Source organism: Oratosquilla oratoria, chromosome 20, assembly GCF_046742065.1.
Source record: "Oratosquilla oratoria isolate Oo_2021 chromosome 20, ASM4674206v1, whole genome shotgun sequence".
NCBI lineage: Eukaryota > Metazoa > Arthropoda > Malacostraca > Stomatopoda > Squillidae > Oratosquilla > Oratosquilla oratoria.
Window position 1 is genome coordinate 7,843,389 of NC_134796.1, and position 2,142 is coordinate 7,845,530.

The 2,142-nt window shown below is 33.4% G+C and overlaps 1 protein-coding gene across 1 annotated transcript in view; it reads right to left on the reverse strand.

The window, feature by feature from the left end:
- Window positions 1-2,125: 2,125 nt before the first annotated feature.
- LOC143036093 (uncharacterized) overlaps window positions 2,126-2,142 on the reverse strand; it is a 1,319-nt gene continuing 1,302 nt past the window's right edge. Inside the window, exon 3 of the mRNA XM_076203350.1 lies at window positions 2,126-2,142. This exon is cut by the window's right edge and continues 342 nt beyond it. Coding sequence (XP_076059465.1) covers window positions 2,126-2,142 — 17 coding nt within the window.

Here is a 2,142-nt window from a genome sequence, read left to right on the forward strand (position 1 = left end):
AAGAATAACTAAAATTGATAAAAATGTACAGAACTGTACATAAGTACAGGGAACCAAAAGTACAGTTCTCGCACAAGTAAAATAACCATGGATATTCCGCAGGTCCTACTCTAAGCGAAGTTCCTGTCATTTTTGACGGTCCGGGTACTTTCGGCATAAATCAAACGTCATCATAGTGATAGAGAAATTCTCCAAATGTGGTACTCTGTTATATAAACCTGAGATGGTAAGGTATCAATAAATACTTTATTTTCATAGCTCACTCCGGTTTTTGGCCGTGTTTTCGAAATTGGAGTGAATTCTCATAGTATTTAGTAATATTGAAATTATCGCTAACATATATTGTCGAAATTTACAAACACTACTTTCCGATCAATTTCGTGAGCCAGTCTGATGAAATTTGAATAAATTTTTTTGGTTGAAAAAGTGCTTTGACAAAACCGTATAGGATTTCATGGTAAGCAGAGATTTTTAATATATATATATATATATATATATATATATATAAATATATATATATATATATATATATATATATATATATATATATATATATATATATCGAAGAATAAATGCTTATGAATTCTTACTCTTGAGTATGCAACATGCCGCTGGTCATACGTGAATATTTATTTCTGGAGCCAAGTTCCAACTTTATTAAGCGTGTGGCTTTGTTGTTTGTTTGTAGTTCTTGCAACACAGGGTATAATGGATAGAGTAACGGACATCATTGAAGTTTACATATGGGACAAGTCGCGATGTAAACTTAATGCCACCCTTAACAATGTACAATTTTCTCTGTCGTGTGTGTGACGGACACTACTGAATTTTACATATAACACAGCATACAGTAAGGAAATCCTTTTATATCAAAACTCCGGGGGAATAATTAGGGAAAATCTTGTTTTAGTAATTTCATTCCATGAAAAACCTATTTAGTCTTATTCGCATCGTAAGCATTTTATATATCCTGGTGGTATCTAAAATCAAGAATGTATATAAGAGCCTCTTAATTGAAAATTTAACAAGGGAAAGGGATGGGTGTGTATACCTCATTCCAGGTAACGATTGCAAACTTAAGTTATATCAAACTAGGATTGATTTGAAAATAAGGAGGAACCAACACGAATATGATATAAGAACCTGACAAGTGTTCTAGTGAGGTATTTTTAAATTTAAAAGACAATGATCATAATATTAATTGGAACATTTTTTTTTGTAATTACAGTATGGATAGGGACATCATAGAATCCAGTTACATCAGAAGATCATTTGAATACAATATGAACATGCGTATGGGATTGTAAACACTAAAGAAATTTTCCATTAAAAGATTATTCAGTCATGGTAAAATTTTACCCTGACAATCCGTGCAGAGCTATTTCACAAGGGACTTCTCTTAATTCCTTTTGTATTCTTCTTATGCATATCTATGTCATACGTTTAATGTATTTATTGTATCCCTGAATATGTATTAAAAAGACTAAAACGTTCCATCAACGTTTGATAAATTTCCCACTGGTTTCTGCATATATCTTTAATCACGTGTTCACTGTGATTCATTTGCAATATATATACACATATTCATATATGAATATTTATGCATACATTAATAATATATATAGATATATGTACAAGAAGGAAAAACATATGAATAAATGAATAAATCAGTTAATATATAGATACACAAATATCATCTATTGCAATGATATGGCCAAATTTCGGAATCCCGCTTCCGGAATCCTGGAAGCCCTTGTCCGAACCGGAGGGCTTCCTTACCTCTTATGATCTCAATCAATTGTCTGAAGACAGCCTTAAGACCCTTGAAGGGCCTAAGCAAAGATACCGCTCCCCTAAGCGACAGACCACGACGAATCAGCTGGACTTAAATGATTACCCTATGTCATTCCATGCAGTGTGTTTCATTCGTCGGGGGTAAGGACTTAATTTTCCAAAGGTTGTAACATGAGGGAACACTTAGGGATGAAGCGATTATAAAAGTTTATCATACCTAAGAACTGCTTCAGTTGTCTCTTGATGGATGACTTCGGGAACTGGTGGATAGTATCATACATGCTACTCAGTGGTGAAATACCAGTGGAGGAGATAGTGTGTCCAAGAAAATCTACGGGGATCGATCCA